The following is a 14,768-nucleotide window of genomic DNA, read 5'->3' on the forward strand; positions in this document are numbered from 1 at the left end:
TAAAATACTGGCAGAAGGTGAAGAAGGAAAAATCGCCTTCTGCATACTCTCACTCGACACCTAAGCAACAGCCTTTGGAAATTCGTCTCAGCCACGCTTTGGCATGCATGCGGAAAGAGCACGGAGATGACGGAAGATTAGTCAGAACTTTCTTTATAAGACATATGTGCAACTCTGCAGTGGTATCTGTGACATGAGGCCTCCTCTGGGGCAGGTGGAATGACCAGCGAGCGTGAGGTTTTCCATCATGCTTTAATGCATAGGTTTTTTTTTTATGTAGATAGAGTTTAGGGAGTGGCATAACTGGTGCATGGGGGTGCTAATTTTGATCCATGGGTCCCATTCGAGATGATGTGTAGATATTTTTTTCAGCAGAATAATTTTTTCTATTCTAGTTTTAATATGGCTATATATATAGTAGGCAAATACGCTCTTAGCTAAAGTTTAACTTGGAAGCTCATGTTCTTATTGCAATTATATATATACACACATATTTATATGGGGCCGTAAAAAGTGTATGAAGTTGCGCCAACTTCAAATACTAGTTATTCGGTGGTCTCAGTATCATGTAATTTAGAAGACACTAAACGAATTACATAATATGTAGGTGCTGGAACTATTCTTAAAACAAACTAATAAGTGAGTGTACTTTTTACATTACAAACTTGTTGACCGTATACATTAGCACGTTATGTATTAGCATACATTTTCGGGGATACAAAAATATATATTCGTTATTTTGCTTCGAAGGAGTAACATGAGACTAAAAGCACTAAAGTCACTACAACTTTTCCATTTTAGTCTAGTGCGACATGGACGTAGAAAGGGCATTTGTGTTGTGCTTCAAGGAAGAAAGACATCTCTTCATGCAGATATGCAGGAGAGATATGCATTATGCTGCATCTATTCTACATGCTTTATTTTGTAGCCTACACCATTATAATTGTAGAGGAGCGATATCACAGGTCTTATCTTCCTCGCCTGGTATGCAGGCGGTGGGGGTGTTCGATCCAGACGTAGATGCCTGTTTATTTGGAGTTAGCATGTTCTCCCCGTGGTCGTGTGGATTTTTTTCTCCAAGTCCTCCGGTTTTTTCCCTCCACATTAAGAAACATGCGTTTAGATTTGTTTATTATTTTGCTGTTAGAAATGTCCACATGATAAGCTACTTTGTTGAGCTATCGTTTATGGCCAGGTCACTTCTGAAAACATAAGCGAATACCTTAGTGAATTTTACTTTATAAGATAAAAAATAGTTTAGTTTAAACTGTATTAATGAATAAATTAGCAAATTACTTCGTCGAATCTATGGTTACAGCTAGAAATATTCGAATATAATTTTTTTTAGATTTCAGCTCCAAAAATTGCAGCCCAGAAATTAATTCATTCGGGTTCCACATCAGGGTCAGACTAAAGTTCTAAAACACATTCCTGCGGAGGGAGCTGGTAGGAACGTTAGGTTGCTTGGTCAATGGCCCGTGTCAACGGCGGCGTGGTGTATTCCGCAAATATGGCCGACTGTGAGGGCGGGCACAAGCCGGCGTGAGTAGGTTAAACTTTGAGTTTTATAAGGGCACCACGGGGTGACCAGCCCCTCCCCTCCCCACCCAGCCCCACCCCTCCCACCCCCCACCCAGCCCCACCCTCCCCACCCAGCCCCTCCCCACCCTCCCCACCCAGCCGCACCCACCCCACCCTCCCCACCAAGCCCCTCCCCACCCTCCCCTCCCCACCCAGCCCCACCCTCCCCACCCCGCCCCTCCCCTCCCCACCCTCCCCCCAAGCCCCTCCCTCCCCACCCAGCCCCTCCCTGCACGACGGACGGACACAATAATCCCCTGTGGGCTGGTGTAACCAGGAGGTTCCTACCAGTATTACTTCTTAAATTCTAAGGATTGAATAAGCAATTCAATACTTTAGTTTATCACTCCTTGTGAAGCATGATGGTAAAGCTGTGCTATAGGTTGCCAGTTGTATGTGTATATATGTGTTTAAGATTAAGCTAAACTAAAATATTGTATTTCCTAGGTAGAAGCTCACTGAGCTATAAGCTCTTTTCCCAAGGCGACATGGCCACACATGATAGGTCATTGAGGTGGCTTATATTATGTCACAATATGTAGTAGCCGCCAAATAATATAAACGTGATAAGATAATAGATTATATTATATAACTTGGTTTTAAACTATCAGAGCTAATAACAAAATAGTGTTTTTTTTTTATCCAGCAAAATCCTTACTCAGTCGAAACCTTGTGTATGGCTCAATTTATATTGGATTTAGGAAAATATAAAACCTGAGAAGGAAATTGTCATGCTCAGAAATGTGTGGTTGTAAAATGTGAAAAGGAACGCGTGCCAACTAATGTAAATCCACCATAACCAGGTGCCTGCTTATGGTCAACATTTACTGTTATCATTTAAAGATACTCACTTATCCAAATTGTGCGAGCCACTCAAGGACTTATTTGGATCCATCTACATTAAAGTCACGTTATGCACACAGGAATTGCAATTTCAACGTGGTTTCTTTCATTATAATAAAAAAAAATATCCTAAAGTGCTTTACGAAAAATGGATCTTGCAAATAGTTCACTACAATATGTATGTTTGTTGAACTTCTTTCACGCCATATGTAGCCAACCATGTCCGTGAGATGTGCGGCGGGATTACAACAGACGAAACATAGAAAGCATTTCTAAACAAATGAGTTTTCAATGTAGATGTAAAAGTGCATAGTTCCAGTGGTTTCCTGATATCTGAAGGAAGAGCGTTCTAGACAGCTGCAGAAGCCCATCTGAAAGTGCACGATGCAGTGAAATGTCTTTGTGTGATGGCCGCTGCGAGGATGACCGTAAGTTCGCGTGATGTTTTTTGCTCCTTGACGAGATCAGCAAGGTGTTGTGCGTCATTCGTGGCAAGCATTCTGCGTGTGACGAGTGCGGCCTTGTTTCCCTCAGGTTTTTTTTTATGTTATCGATAACTATGATTATTTCCTCTGCTATTCCTTTCAGTTCCCTGCGTGTTCAACTTCACATCACCGATCGGCATCGTGCTCTCACCCAACTACCCTGAGCACTACGGCAGCAACATGAACTGCATTTGGCTCATCGTTGCGCCCGCCGGCTCCCGCATCCGCCTGGTTTTCGCCGACTTTGAGGTTGAGTCGCAGTTTGATTTCCTGGCGGTGAAAGATGGAGACCGGCACGATGCTCCTCTTCTCGGTACTTTCTCCGGAGCTGATGTACCTGGGAACCTTGTCAGTGCGTCCAACACGTTCCGCCTCGAGTTCCTCTCGGACCATTCAACGCCTGGCCGCGGCTTCAATATCAGCTACACCAGTAAGGAACGGTGACACACTGGAACGTCCGTAAATCTGTGTTACATACGTCAAAAGTGAAAGTCTCTCCATGCCCAAGCGAACATGACGCAGTGGTCATCTTTATTCATTGCCCTGAGTGGAAGGAAATTCACCATTCCTATAGCGGCTGTCAGTCCAATCCTCCCAAGGACAATGACTGCTGACTTCCCACTCAGTGGTACTTGTTTTTATTTCGTATCATACCCAGAGGGATGATGGGCTATATGAACCCCTGATCAGGATTTGGAATCATCTTTATTGTGGAACAAGAGCATCTACCACAAAAAAGTGGCCACGTGGCTCTGAGGTCAGAGCACTGAGCCAGCACCGCTGATACGCTCGGTTCGAATTCAGGCAAATCGCTCGTGGCATGGTGCAAAATAAGTTCAACATTCATATTGGGTTCTCAAATGTCATTGAGTTTATGGACTCAGCCTGGCCGTCAATAACTACACGCACAAAAAATTGCATAACATCAGATTTGGTTCTACGTTTAATTTGGCTAAATTACAGCTCGATTCCCATGAGATGAGCATTACGTCTTGGTGGCTGAGTGGGTAAGAAAGTGCTTCCCCCAGTTGTGGGGTTATTCTCTTTAGCACAATGTGCTGCACAGCTGTGCGAAATACACGTATGGGGTATTTCATCCCACGAGACCAATGGCACAATTATGGATACGATTGTGGGGAAATATAAAGCGAACAAAAAAGCACCTACCACAGTACCTCCTGGTCAGGAGGTGCCCACTGGGTCAAAGTCAATGCTTCTCTTAATGCAGTTTGAGGCTTGCACTGTGATTACAATCACACATTGTAAATGAAAATAATGGTAATGATGATAACGATAGAGATTCTGCACTAACTTTGAGCCAATTAGAAAGTAGAAGTAATTAATCTGCAGTAAAATAGTTAGATTAAAAGTATCCTCAGTGGTAAAGAACTGCTGAACATGTCGTTTTATTAATTAATTTTGAAAGTTTGTGTGAATTTTCTATGTATTGAGGCTGATTAATTTTGCAGTAACAGAAGATGACTCAGCTAGCTATGAACCTATACACCTAAACATTACTTTTCTATACACACCTTTTTTCTTGCACGAAAAAACGCATTCAAAATGAAAGATGAAAATGTATCTAGTGTAAGCATTATATAACCCATGCATATGTTAACACAATGCAGACAGCCATAAGTAGTACGCTATTGAACTGACGAGTGTGTGCATGCGATGTTTGTTTTTTTCCAGCCTTTGGACACAACGATTGCTATGATCCAGGCAATCCAGTCAATGGGAGGCGATTCGGTACAAAGTTCCATCTTGGCAGCATGGTGTCTTTTACCTGTGAGAAAGGCTTTATCAGAACAGAGGGCTCCGAGATCTTGACCTGTGTCTCAAGAGATGGCAACATTGAATGGAATGAAGATGTCCCCAAATGTGAAGGTACAGTTCCCTTATGAATATAAAAGCATTCATACCGGTATGGATGCAAGCGTATAAGGGGGGGTCAACAACTGTTGAGACTAATTACACTATGTAACACAATTTTTGTTCCTGGGTACTAAGTGTTATTTTTTTTTATTGCTCATGCCTAAAAAGTAAAAAAATGGCTATTATTCCCCACGAACTTTTATTTTGTGTCCAGGACTTCATTTGAACGAAAGACACAAATGCACACGTTTTCTAATTGAAAATAGGTAAATTTCATAATATCAATGTACTGGTCACAAAAGCAAAGTTTGTGGGGAATAATAGCAATTTTTTGTACTTTTGAGGCATAAGCAATTAGGATATAATACTTACTACCCAGGAACATGTTTTTTATTACACAGTGTAATGATTGTGGACCCTGTGGAAACGTATTTTGTTTTTATTAAATAGATGAACCACTCATAACACATCAGTGATCTATGCATGGATATTCAAAATAATAACATGAGGTTGGTGGGAGATTTTCGAGTATATGTTGTGTATAATATAACACCTACAAATAGCTTTAAATAAATATCAACATCATCAGCCATGGTCTCTCCACTGCTGGATAAAGGCCTCCCCAAGCCATTGCCATCTAGTATTTGTGGGTGTATGCCCTCCTTTGGCTGTCACTTCGTCCTCAGTCTCTACCACCAGCCGTCATTTCTCCTGGCGACGTGTCCTGCCCTGGCCGACTTGTCCGAACTGTCAATATGATGCCTTTCACTTGCTATTTGTTCTCTGATCCATGTGTTCCCCTTTCTTCGTCTCAGTTTCATTCCAAACATGCAGAACTTTCTACGCGTCTTTGCGCACTTTTTAGCTTTTGTGTTCCAAGTTCCAGATCTGTATGTCATACCAGGAATTTTAACTGGATTCTTTAGGAACATTAGTGTATATATATACACACACATATACAGTTGTTTTTCGTTTCAAAATGTACTAGATTTCATACTGTAGCATATACTTTCTCTACTGTCACTGACTAATTGTACTATTTTTTGAAATAAAAAAATTGCATGCAATAAGCCATCTAAGGGCAAGTAATTATGTTTTGTCACGTTTTTTTTCTTTTCTTTTTTAGCACAACGAGCAATAATACATTTGGTTACTTATATATTCATCACTTATTTTAAGCACATACAATACATGTCGAAAGTCTTATTAGTTTTTTGGGTGTCTTTTGTTGTATTATTCATGCAGGCTATCCGAGAGTTGTATTGCCATTTCACTGTCCATGTATTCATCCTTTTTGGTGTATAATTCAACCACAATAAGAAGTGGATGAACCAATCATCATAAAATTTGTAATATACCATATCTGTAATAAGGGACCTGTGAGTGATCAGATTTCCACGCAATATTTCAAATGCAATTACTGAAATTTGAATTGTGCTCAAATTAGATGTACAATTTTGTGAGATTACCCTGAAAGAAATTAACTATATTACACTGTATCAAAGATTATGGTTTTGGATTTACGGGTTAGCATTCAAATATTTGCATAGACTTCAATAAGATTCAGATGTTTTATGCAAGAGCTTGTATAACACAAACGCCACGCTTAATATTACGAGGCTACAGTACAATTATACTGCAAAGTATTTCCACATTTTCCTAGTTTTCAGCTCAAAATAAAAACCCTTCCCTCTAATAGTAAATAACCATGTTGCCCAGATTATAAGATGCTTCTTTTTTACCTTGACAGTAAAGAGAATGATGGAGGTGAGTCTTATAATCTGGTAGGTGAGAGTGAGTGACGTTCGTGACACCAGCTTACTTTCTGGAGCATCTTATAATTCAGAGAATACAATAATAAATGCAGTGTTTGACTATTTAACTATACTTTTTTTATTTTACCAGGTAAGGCTCACTGAGCTATATAGATTTTTTTCAAAGCGACCTGCCCATCGCAAATTATAGCTCAACGAAGTGGCTTATTGCGTGGAAATTTATAGTAGCCAAATACTCTAAACGCATGTTTCTAAATGTGGAGGGGAAAACCGGAGGACCCAGAGAAACATCCATGCGACCACGGGAAAAAACACATGCAAACTCCAAATATACAGGTGTCAGGGTTGGGATCGAACCCATGACCTCCTCTATACCAGGCAAGGTAGTTAACATCTCGCTCCCTGGCACTATAGTGTATTTATAGTGTTTTATACTGCGAGATGAGATTGATTTTCTTCACCAATGGAGTTGGTCAGCTTGATTGGAGACCTTGACAGATTGACCCTATGTTATCAACCTCTAGGCCTCACATTAACACATCTCAGATAATCTATGAATGGAATTCAAGGTTCTTTTTCATCTCGTGATTGGCATGAGTCAATACAATTGTTTAATTCACAAGGGCCTGTGTCAGTCCATTGCTGGATGAAGGCCTTCCTATGTCATATCATTATTGATGGTTATTTGATCATACTTCACCATACTGGTCATTTGTGGAAACAGACGCTCATGAATTGCAAATTGCTGAAGTTTTGCCAATAGTATGTGTAATTAGCCATAATTCCTCCATAAGGAATTGGACCAAAAATGTAATGCAACTAAAATGTTCTGCTATGCAGGGGGGGGGGGGGGGATATGTAATATTACAGCCAGAAGTCAACTATTGTGGCAGAAGAATATAGACAGTATATATTTAGAATATATGCCTGAATGTGACGACCTGCTCTTGGTATACCATTAAACCACTGTACACGGCAGTGGTTTAATTTAGTGGCTACCATATTGGTAGCGACAAATTTCTACTTCTACAATTAATATACGCTTGGAGAAATGAGGCGTGATTCGTTTTTCTTTCAAAAACAAGGTTTTACTGATGAGGCAGCATTGTCCTTTTTTCAAGCAACCGAGGACCTGTAATCTGTGGTGACAATTTAATCTAACAAAACACACAAAATGAAGGAGCTGCTCTTATGGAGAGCAAAATTGATTCTTTGAGGTCAGGTGTGGATATAATGAGTTGGTTAACATATCTATATACTCTTCCTGGATAATTGTTCTTTCAAAACTGTGGTGAAAATGCATTGTTATATTATAAAATTATATTGTGATTAATTCCTAAAAGGTTCGTATTTTTTTATTTCAACATGTCCATTTATAAAATTATTTTGTAACTGACGTACGTGCTAAGGCATATAAACAAAATTGTATGAACACAGAAAAATGCTAAATGTCAGTATGAAAAAAAAAACTAGATCAATAAAGCGATTCGTGTGCATGTGGTTTCATTGTCGCTTTCAAAGTATGCAATGTGTCATTGGGTTTTTAAATGTGTTTCAGCACCATGCGGTGGCCACCTGACCTCTCTAGCTGGCATTATCCTGTCCCCGGGCTGGCCAGGCCTTTACAAAGACTCTCTCAGCTGTGAGTGGATCATTGAGGCTCAGCAGGGACATGCCATCAGGCTCATCTTCAAAAGGTTAGTCTCTCTCTCTCTCTGCCCTCCTCCCCAAAGCAAAAGTGAAAGTTGTACATGGTCAAGTAGATAGACCTGACTGTTGACTTCTTCACTTACTACAACAACAAGAACAAAAAGCTGTGTATGTAGACATTGGTTGTGATTTCTCAGCTCCGGAACTACCAGTGATGCCGTTTTCACATGCACGCCGTGTATCATTTGGTGCATTAGTTAGGTTTTGTACCTAATGTTCACTCAATGGCAATGGTGTTAAGCTGGCCCTCTATGCATCTCTATGCATCTCAATTATATGGATCCAAAATCTATGGTACTTCAAGAACACATTATGATGACCTTGTGAATAATTGTTATGTCCTACGTACATGTGATTTTAATTCTCGTTCAGTTATTTCAATTATCAAATCACTCAAAGTCACGTCTGCTCTTGCATCACTTAGTCTGACAAATAAGGCAAACGCCGGTCATCATAAGTGATTTGCTGGAAGCAATGTGACAATCATTTGTGCCATTTATCCAGCTCAATGAGTATTTATGGAAGGTGCCTAGCTTGTGAAATGCACATACATTACTGTCCAAACTCTGGTCCATCGAGAGATCTAGAGGCCTTTCTGCGTATACATTTTTCATCACTTTATACAGTGGCAGTTAATGTAAAAATCCATAAACGTGTAGATGGCAGCCACTAAAACATTGATGGTCACTTGACCTCTGAATTTCCAATACATAAAAGCTGGCCTATAAATGATTGACGTCTTTCAAAGGTCAGGTGATGGTAGATACTATAAAATACATAAATAAATGTGTAAATCTGAATTTATATGTGTGTTTCTTTTTACCAGGTTTCAGACGGAAGTGAACTACGATGTACTGCAGATATACGATGGTGCATCTGCTTCATCTCCCCTCACTGGATCCTTTCATGGGACCCAGGTTCCAGAATTCCTTGCCAGCACTGGCAATACCCTTCTGCTACATTTCACCACCGACAACAGCCGCTCCAACGTGGGCTTTCAGATCCTTTACGAGAGTGAGTCATTCGAAATCAAGATTTATCTGTAAATGATAATAAAACCCGTCACACCAGAAGGATATGTGCAGGCTGGAAACAAATAGGTTTAACAACACACAGAGGTGTTTCCCACATACGGCAGGAATGCAAGACTCCCATCATGGCTTGAATGCATTGTCACATGACCTCCAAAAACTGCTGGTGGCTTAAACAATGCTGAGAACATTGTACATGCAATGCACTCGTCACATGATGTGTATTCAAGGCACGATGGAAGCGATGTCTTCCTGCTGTTAGTAAGCACACCTCTATGTGTGGTTACATTTATTCATTATTGACACTTTACACAGTCTGCATACACAATCTGCATACACAGTATGTGTATGATTGCTGGCTACTTAAATAAGTTCGTGTATAAAGTATTGAATAACGCTGTGTAATGTTATTATATCGTTTTATGTGCGTGCACGCATGTGCATCGATATGCGGATACATTTTTGAACTGAAATTACGCACTATTCATTCTTCCTGTCGAGCATCGATGTGCAAAATGAGCGGAAACTTCAGGGCACTTAAAAGCAAAAATGGTGGCCTTTGATCAAATGTATAAAAACACTTTGGTAAAAATGTAACTGTGACAGGAATTTTCCTGCCTCGATATTTAATCAAAGTGTTATTTTATTTGTCTGAAGCTTGTGTTTCTATTTCTTTCATGGTGCTGTTAAAGCTAAACTGGAATGTGTTTATACATGCACACACACAAGGGGCAGTCACACAGCATTGGAGAAAGTATTGTAAGAATGCAGACATATATATCTCAGTAAGGTTCATACAGCATCGATGCTCTTATTTTAGAAGCTTTAATTTCATACAATATTGATATGGCTTTTTAGTATTACATTTTTTCTAAATCTTCGTTTTTCTATGGGTATATGTATAAACACAAGTCGACACGTAGCACATTATACACATCGATGTTTGAGCTCGTGATACACATTCGCCGTTGTGTTAGAACATAATTGATTCTTAAAATGAGTTGCAATCCTGAATCATGACTATTAATCGAATCTGCCGCCAGGATGGGCGTGACTCATTCCGCACACATAACTTGCATTGCAACGTACTTTACGAGTAGCCCGCACATTATAACTTTAGACATGCAGTGGTGTATTTACCGAGTGATTACCATGGTGTAGTTGGCACACTGGACCTGCAATGCAGAGCTCCCTGGTATCAACACACCTAGGCAGCACATCATCTTGTTTTGTCAGAATCTTTATTGAGACTGGAGGAATACGATGATGTATGAAGCCATATTTCACATATGTCCAGTACCGGCGGGTCAGCAATTGGTACACCACTGTTCGTGGATCAGCAGGTTGTGCACGTGGTGTGGTAAAGCATGGGTAACTCCCACCTCTACCAAAGTGCCTGATCAACATGGAAGAGTAGGCCAAGTGCCTTCTAGAGGCGCTCAATAGGGCTTCCTTCGCAAGCCATTCCGCCAGCAGTGGCATAATAAAATACAAAGCGGAGCTTCACCTTCACCCGATTTGAGTGGCTATACACCTAGCTGACATGTTGATGTAAATATAAGCTAGCCTCGCTTACAACATTAAACCTGATACTTATTGGCCACCTGCCACTTCTGGGTTGGTGATTCAACAAGGGGGCGCCCGCCTCTCTGAGTCACCAGGCAAGCCAAGTATTATTGGTTTTAATAGCCCAGCCTCAGTCTGATGATGTTCTGGCAACTGTGCAAGGATTGCCTGCGATTGTCGTGTGGAAGGTCAAATGAGCAGACCCACTGTGATGTAAGCCTTTTAATGAGTGGATTTGAAAACCTTGTGAAAAGCCCCCATTGTGAAGGATTTGCCCTAGGGTAGTAATTTACAAAGCAACACTCACCATTCAAAAAGGTTCCAGTATCATAGCGGTCATAATTACCAAACTGTGCGGAGAGAAACATAAATAGTAATTTTGCTGGCTTTAAACTGGGGATATGTGTGTTACCTGCCAATATTCAATGTTGTTTCACATTTGTAAGCTGCAGAACTTGAAATGGGGTCCCTAGACACCTTATCAAGAGTGCACCGAGTGTTGTAGCCATTCTCTTTGCAGAGCTTAAATTGTTTTAAGTAAGTACACCAGATGCCATGTGGCAAGAATATAAGGAATGCAATTAGAATATACTGGTTTTCTCCGCACTTATTTATTAATGAGACTCGTATCAACATGGTTTGGACTCCACGTATAAGTACACATATGAGTGAATGCAGACTCTATGCATGTAATGATCCACACCTGAGCCTCAATTCAGGTTAATGATTTGCAACAAAAATACATCTTCTTTGTCTAATTTTATATTGGATTAGAGTTTGGGATTATTCATGCAGACTTTCTTTTTTCATTAGCGCAGGATATCTGTAGATATTAAAAATTTCGATTTAAAGCTTTCGTGACTGCAGGGATTCATCTTCTTGGTTCTTTCGGTAAAGTCACGTAGAAGGGAAGTAATAAAATAATAAAAATAAAACATAATAAAACAATTCTCACGACGTTTCGGCCACAACGCAAGCAGCCGTTGTGGCCGAAACGTCGTGAGAATTGTTTTATTATGTTTTATTTTTATTATTTTATTACTTCCTTTCTACGTGACTTTACCGAAAGAACCAAGAAGATATTAAAAATTCTCTGCCAATATTTACTAAGATGCAGCGTGACATATTAAATTGCATGCCTTAGAAATGGGCAGGATGAAAATAATAAAAGATATGTTTGAGAAATTGCAGTTAAATTGGCTACAGTGTTTATAAAGCAAATGTTTATTGGATATACAGCATACAGTCTGGCTCGTCGATCATTTAGTTATTTACATTTAAAAATCTCATTATTTCACTAAATAAGCTCTTTGCAAGTCAATGTTGTCCATTTTCTAATTATATGCTGGCTTTAGTGGCTCATGTGCATACATATCCTATTTGCAAATGTTTGCATTTTAAGTCTGTAAGGATATATTAGCCTTCATTTTCCCAAAATAGCAATCTCATATGACTGTGAGATTAGCAAAATAAAAGTATGGTCTGCTTACATGTTATGATTAATATGTATGTATGCTCAGATTTACCAGAAGCAACACTGCTTTAAAAGTTTTTGCCTGTGTATACTCAGCTATTGTGCGTGCATTTTTCTCCGGGTCCTCGGCTTTTTCCCTCCACATTTAGAAACACGCGTTTAGAGTATTTGGCTGCTATACATTTCCACGTGATTACCCACTTCGTTGAACTATCAGTTATGGCCAGGTCGCTTCTGAAAAAGAGCTACATAGCTCAGTGGGCCTTACCTGGTAAAATAAAAAAAAATAGTATGTTGAACTTTAGCACCGTATGTAACCAACTGTGCTAATAGTAGGTGATTGATCAGATATACTGGGGTGTTTAGATGTAAAAAAAGGTGCTGTTCACATCACAGCTGGAGAAAAGCCTCCACCAGAGGGCCCCTCTAGAGGGCAATTGGCCTACTCTTCCACACTGGCTAGATGTCTTGTAATAGGTGAGAGCCTCCACATTTTATCTCACCACACGCAAACTGTCAATCAATCATGGTGTACCCATATATATATTGCTGGGTGGACATACGTGGGAGGGATTTAAGAAATGTTCCCATTGTTTAAATTGCCACACCAAGAGATCGAATTGAATCTAAACGAAACCAGGTAAGGCCCACTGAGCTATATAACTCTTTTTCAGAATCGACATGGCCACAAATGATAGCCCAATGAAGTAGCTTTTCATGTGGACATTTATAGTAACCAAATATTCTAAACGGATTTTTTTTAATGTGGAGAGAAAATTCAGAGGACCCTGAGAAAAATCCATGTGACCACGGGGAGAACATGCAAACTCCAAATATACAAGCGAGGTAGTTAACATCTCGCATCCACGAATCAGTGACATTTGTATTATCCCATTTGCTACCCAATACACATGGCAGCTACAATCGCGTATAACTCTTTGTTAAACATCCCATTTTGTGCCGTTTCCAACACTGTATACTGCTATGTTATGTTAGACTAAATAAAACAAGCATTCTGATCATAAACCGTTAACATGCATACAAATACAAATTGTCATCGTTACAATACATAACTCATTTTACCCATTGATGACAACGTTTGATGAAAGCTAGAAGTATGCCAAATTATTAAAATATTTTACAATTGTAAAATAAATTAAACCTTCTAAACGGTTGCAAAAATATCTTCAGCACAAAAAAAGAACATGGCATGAAAAGTGGTGCAAAGCGTAGAGAGATGCATCTTTGGAATTACATTGAAAGCGTAGAGACATGCATGGCTGGAATTACATTGAGAGACAGAAAGTAGGGACACATCAAATAGAGAATACACACAAGTTTAAGGGACATCATCCAAACTGTTAAGAACAGTTCGTGGGACTTGAGCAGGACATGTTACTCGATGAGGGGATGCTGGATGGTCAAAGGGCATGACCGTGTCAACGAATAGAACGCATTTGATAGTACGTCCACCGAGGAAATTTGGTGATGAAATCAGCTGGTGTGTTAGGTGCTAGGTGGATTATTACATTTCTAAATATTGAGAGATGACTGTAGCCAACAGAAACCTTCAATGCAGCAGTGGATTGATCAAGCTGATGATGGCGATTATGATATTTTACCTGCTTAGATATTGCTCACTTAGATCCAAATAGCATAGCTCATTCGAGGCATTCACCTGCGAGACTCCACACGCATGAGGGCATCATGCTAATGTAAGCCCAGCAGGTTCATTATAATTTCAGAAAATAAGTCCCAGCATTACCAGAGATGTTGCTGCTAAGAGGCACAGTTGAGAAATATTTTCACACTCATTTAAACTTAACAACAAAATGTATAACGCTCTTGGATATGTATTTGTTTCTTTCAGTGAAGAGAATTTAGATTGCGGTCCTGTTTAATGACATCATCGCACTTTTGGTGGCTTGTTAGATGGAGACCGTGGTTTACCTTATCGCCATCGTTATCTCTTTCTTCGTGATAATGTGCTTCAGTAACATTATCAATAAGAGCCACCCCTTGGAGATGCTGTTAAGCTCACTGCTTGTCTGCTTTTGTGTAGATATGAAACATCTAATGGTACTCTTTGGGGGAAAAAAAGTAGGCCACTCTGTGCTGCTATCTTGACCAATTTTACCAATTAAAATGTCCCTTAATGTTCTCAAACTCTGTGTCCAGTGTGAAACAAGACCTTTCCATGTATGTAATATGAAGCTCATGTCGGTGTATTAGGTGCTCTTGTTCACGCCACTGCTGGCGGAAAGGCCATTCACTAGAGGTGCTCGAGAGAGTGGCTTTAGAGGGTATTTGACCTCCTTAGAAGAGGGGGCGAGTACTCATTATTTTCCACCACACACGACCTGCTGATCGACTCACTGTGGTGTACCATTTATACTGCTGCGTGGACAGAGGTGGGGGGATTTTAGAA

At 40.0% G+C, this 14,768-nt stretch overlaps 1 protein-coding gene across 1 annotated transcript in view; it reads left to right on the forward strand.

Annotated features, from left to right (window-relative positions):
* LOC144717850 (CUB and sushi domain-containing protein 3-like) overlaps nucleotides 1–14,768 on the forward strand; it is a 449,456-nt gene that overhangs the window by 296,411 nt on the left and 138,277 nt on the right. The window contains exons 15-18 of the mRNA XM_078593564.1: nucleotides 3,013–3,339; nucleotides 4,602–4,796; nucleotides 8,118–8,256; nucleotides 9,096–9,283. Of these exons, the coding sequence (XP_078449690.1) occupies nucleotides 3,013–3,339; nucleotides 4,602–4,796; nucleotides 8,118–8,256; nucleotides 9,096–9,283 (849 nt within the window). The remainder of the gene's footprint in view (nucleotides 1–3,012; nucleotides 3,340–4,601; nucleotides 4,797–8,117; nucleotides 8,257–9,095; nucleotides 9,284–14,768) is intronic.

This window comes from Lampetra planeri, chromosome 4 (genome assembly GCF_965212315.1).
Source record: "Lampetra planeri chromosome 4, kcLamPlan1.2.h2, whole genome shotgun sequence".
NCBI classification, from domain to species: Eukaryota; Metazoa; Chordata; class Hyperoartia; order Petromyzontiformes; family Petromyzontidae; genus Lampetra; species Lampetra planeri.